Below are 2,860 nucleotides of genomic sequence, written 5' to 3'. Positions count from 1 at the left end.
TCAGAGAAAAAAAGTCTTCTCCCAGAGGTGATGAAAAGTTTGACATGGCCAAGAAAGTTTCTGTTGAAATGAATTTATCACAACAAAGGTGCTGAAATGAAAAGCTAGTCTCTAGAGTTTCTGAATTCAAAATAAGCAAGTCTCTGCCTATTGTCATATATCAACAACATGTCATAGAGAGATGGAGAAAGATTGTTCTGCAAAAGATAATTCAGACAGGCAGCGAGTTCCCTTTTAGCTAAACTTATTTAAAAACTCTCAAGAGAGTAAATATGAATTGATCATGCAACAATTGATCAATGATGACTAAGTGTGGCTCAACATTGATTTATCTTGTATAGCAACAGAGCTAGTTGCCCAAAAGAATATTAAATGAATCCCAAAGCCACTCCCTTCAGCAATATGTGAGTGCAGCTCCAATCTTGATTCTTTTGATTTGCTTAACTTCTACATTGCATTCATTTTTTTTTCTAGAGAGAAGATTTTTGTTCTTAGAATAGGGGGAGGGTGCTACATAGTGAATAGTCAATGTGCTTTCAAATTTAACTGGTAAATTTTTTTTTTCCAGCCCGCTTGTCTGTTTTATTGGGGGGTGCTCAGGCCTTGACCGCGTACTTCCGCAGCGGGTACAGGCGCTCCTTCCGCTGCTGCTTCTTGGTCTTCAGGTTCTCTTCGTGCTTGTTGAGCCGGCGGCGCGTGGCACTTGTTTTCTTGGGCCGCAGATCCAGGGGCTTGTACTTCTTGCCCTTGTAGAATTTCCTGAGGTTCTCCTTCTGGGTCTGGTTAATGACGGTGAGAACACGGGCGATGGATTTGCGAACAACTTGGATCTCGGAGAGCTTGGACGCCGCGCCGCCAGTCACTTTGGCGACGCGCAGCTGGGACAGCTCCACCTTCAGGTCGTCCAGCTGCTTCAGCAGCTCTTCCTTCTTGCCGCGAAGGTCTCGAGCCTTAATCTTGGCCTGCGCGCAGGACAGGGACCGGGTCAGACACCTCGCGGGCCGCCCTCCGCTGCGCCCGCGTCGTGGCCAGGCCAGCGGGGCGCGCGCCTCGCCCTGGGCCACGAGCCCGCTGGGGGCCCAGCATCCCCGCTAAGCCGTGCCTTGAGTAGCAACTGGTAAATTTTTTAAAGAGAAATTTATATTGATTTTTAAAATGTAGAAAATTGACGAAGGCAAATGAATCCTGAGATCCATTAGACGAAATCACTTTTTGTTTTCCATTTTGCTAAGATAGAATCTCGGAACTGTACAGAAATAATAGTGGGGAGAGCCAATAAGACCATTTGAGTCAACAGAAGGAATAAAACTTTTTAATCAAACGTTTAATCAGAGTTTCCCTGGTGGCTCACCAATGGAAATAATATTAGATGAAGGTAAAATATGTTTTGGTAATAATATCTACATCATTTGTTGTGTGTCTGGGAATAAATATGTGGGATGGGGGGACTTGACTGGTTCTACAGTTCCTGAGCCTATCTTATGCACTGTTACTCATCTGTGCTTTGCTGTAGCACTCAGGAGTTCCCTACTGCTGACCTCAGAATGCAGGCTGTGCTCCTGCCATAAGGTGTGGAAGTAGTGATGGAAAGGTTCATAGTAAATGTCTGCTTTGCAGGCTTCTTTTCCTCTGCTCAACTCTTAAATGCCAATATTTCTCAGGGTTCTTCTGCCCTAGACTATCTTCTTTCCCCAAACCATGCATTCTACGGGGCAAGCTTAGTCTCTTTTGCGGCTTCAGTTACTAACTGCAGGTATGACCTTGTATACTCAGCTGCCTACTGGTAATCTTTACCCGCATGTCCTTCAAACTCAGCATGTCTTTCCCCTAAACCTTTGTATATTTCTGATTCTGATTAATGACATCTTCTTCTGCTAATCACCCAAGCCAGAAACCTGCAAGTCATCCTAGACTCCTCTCTTTCTCCCACACCCACATACAGTCTATCATCAACTCTTATTGATTCTATCTTCTGAGCACCCTCTCTAATCTGTTAATTGCTGTATTTCTCTGCTGCTGCTGCTACTACCTGTAGTCCAAGGCACCCTATCACTTGCCTGGACCTCCACTTTCCCCTCACAACCTTACACTCTATTCTCCACACTGCACCCAGAATGGTGTTGCTAAAATAAAACAAAATAAAAAAGCCATCTGATCATATCACTCCCCTCTTTATAAACATGCGTTGCTTCCCCACTGACTATAGAATCAACTTCGGCTTTGTCCTCCGCCACTGGGAAACTTCTTACTTCTGGAAGAAGGCATCCTGGTTCTTTCAGGCCTCTGTGCTTTTGGACCCTCTGACCAAATTCCCGATATAGCCTAGTAGTAGTTAAGATAACAGGCTTTGGAATCAGATAAATCTAGGTTCAAATCCTGGCTCTGCCTTGTACTTGCACTAGCTGTGTCAAATTACCTAATCTCTCTGAATATCAATTTACTCCTCTCTTAATTGGAGATAATAAAGGCACCTAATGCACAGGAATAAATGAGATAGCATCCATGAAGCACTTACTATCAGTTCCCACTTTCTCTACCGAGTGAGTGCCCATCTAAGAGTCAGGCCAAGTTTCACCTCCTCTGTGAAGCTTTTCTTGGCTAACGGTGCCATAATCCTGTCCTTCTCTCTTTTGTATTCCCCTAGGCACTTTTGTTCATGTGTAACTTTTGTTGCTTGCCCACTTGCACTCTAAGGATATATTTCTGCCTCCGCCCCCTCCCTAGCAGCTGGCACAACACCCAACATGGTGAGCATTCAGTAAGTGTTTGTTGAACGCTGCCTGAGTGAGGCAGACTTTTGGAATGTTAGATTTGTCCTCTCAATCTGAAACTGTAATATATCACAGGATAATCTCAGCTA

At 44.5% G+C, this 2,860-nt stretch overlaps 1 protein-coding gene across 1 annotated transcript; it reads right to left on the bottom strand.

Moving 5' to 3' along the window:
* Positions 1–581: 581 nt before the first annotated feature.
* LOC101397900 (large ribosomal subunit protein uL29-like) lies at positions 582–1,800 on the bottom strand. The gene is made up of 2 exons (XM_087427446.1): positions 1,795–1,800; positions 582–962 (listed from the first exon to the last, which is right to left on the bottom strand). Exons 1-2 carry the CDS (start codon positions 1,798–1,800, stop codon positions 597–599), a joined length of 372 nt encoding a protein of 123 aa, XP_087283572.1. The 3' UTR covers positions 582–596.
* Positions 1,801–2,860: the final 1,060 nt, after the last annotated feature.

The sequence above is a fragment of the Ceratotherium simum genome, chromosome X, assembly GCF_057802395.1.
Source record: "Ceratotherium simum simum isolate JZ-2026a chromosome X, ASM5780239v1, whole genome shotgun sequence".
NCBI lineage: Eukaryota > Metazoa > Chordata > Mammalia > Perissodactyla > Rhinocerotidae > Ceratotherium > Ceratotherium simum.
Note: the sequence above shows the minus strand (reverse complement) of the source record. Positions and strands in the feature narration are given on the sequence as shown.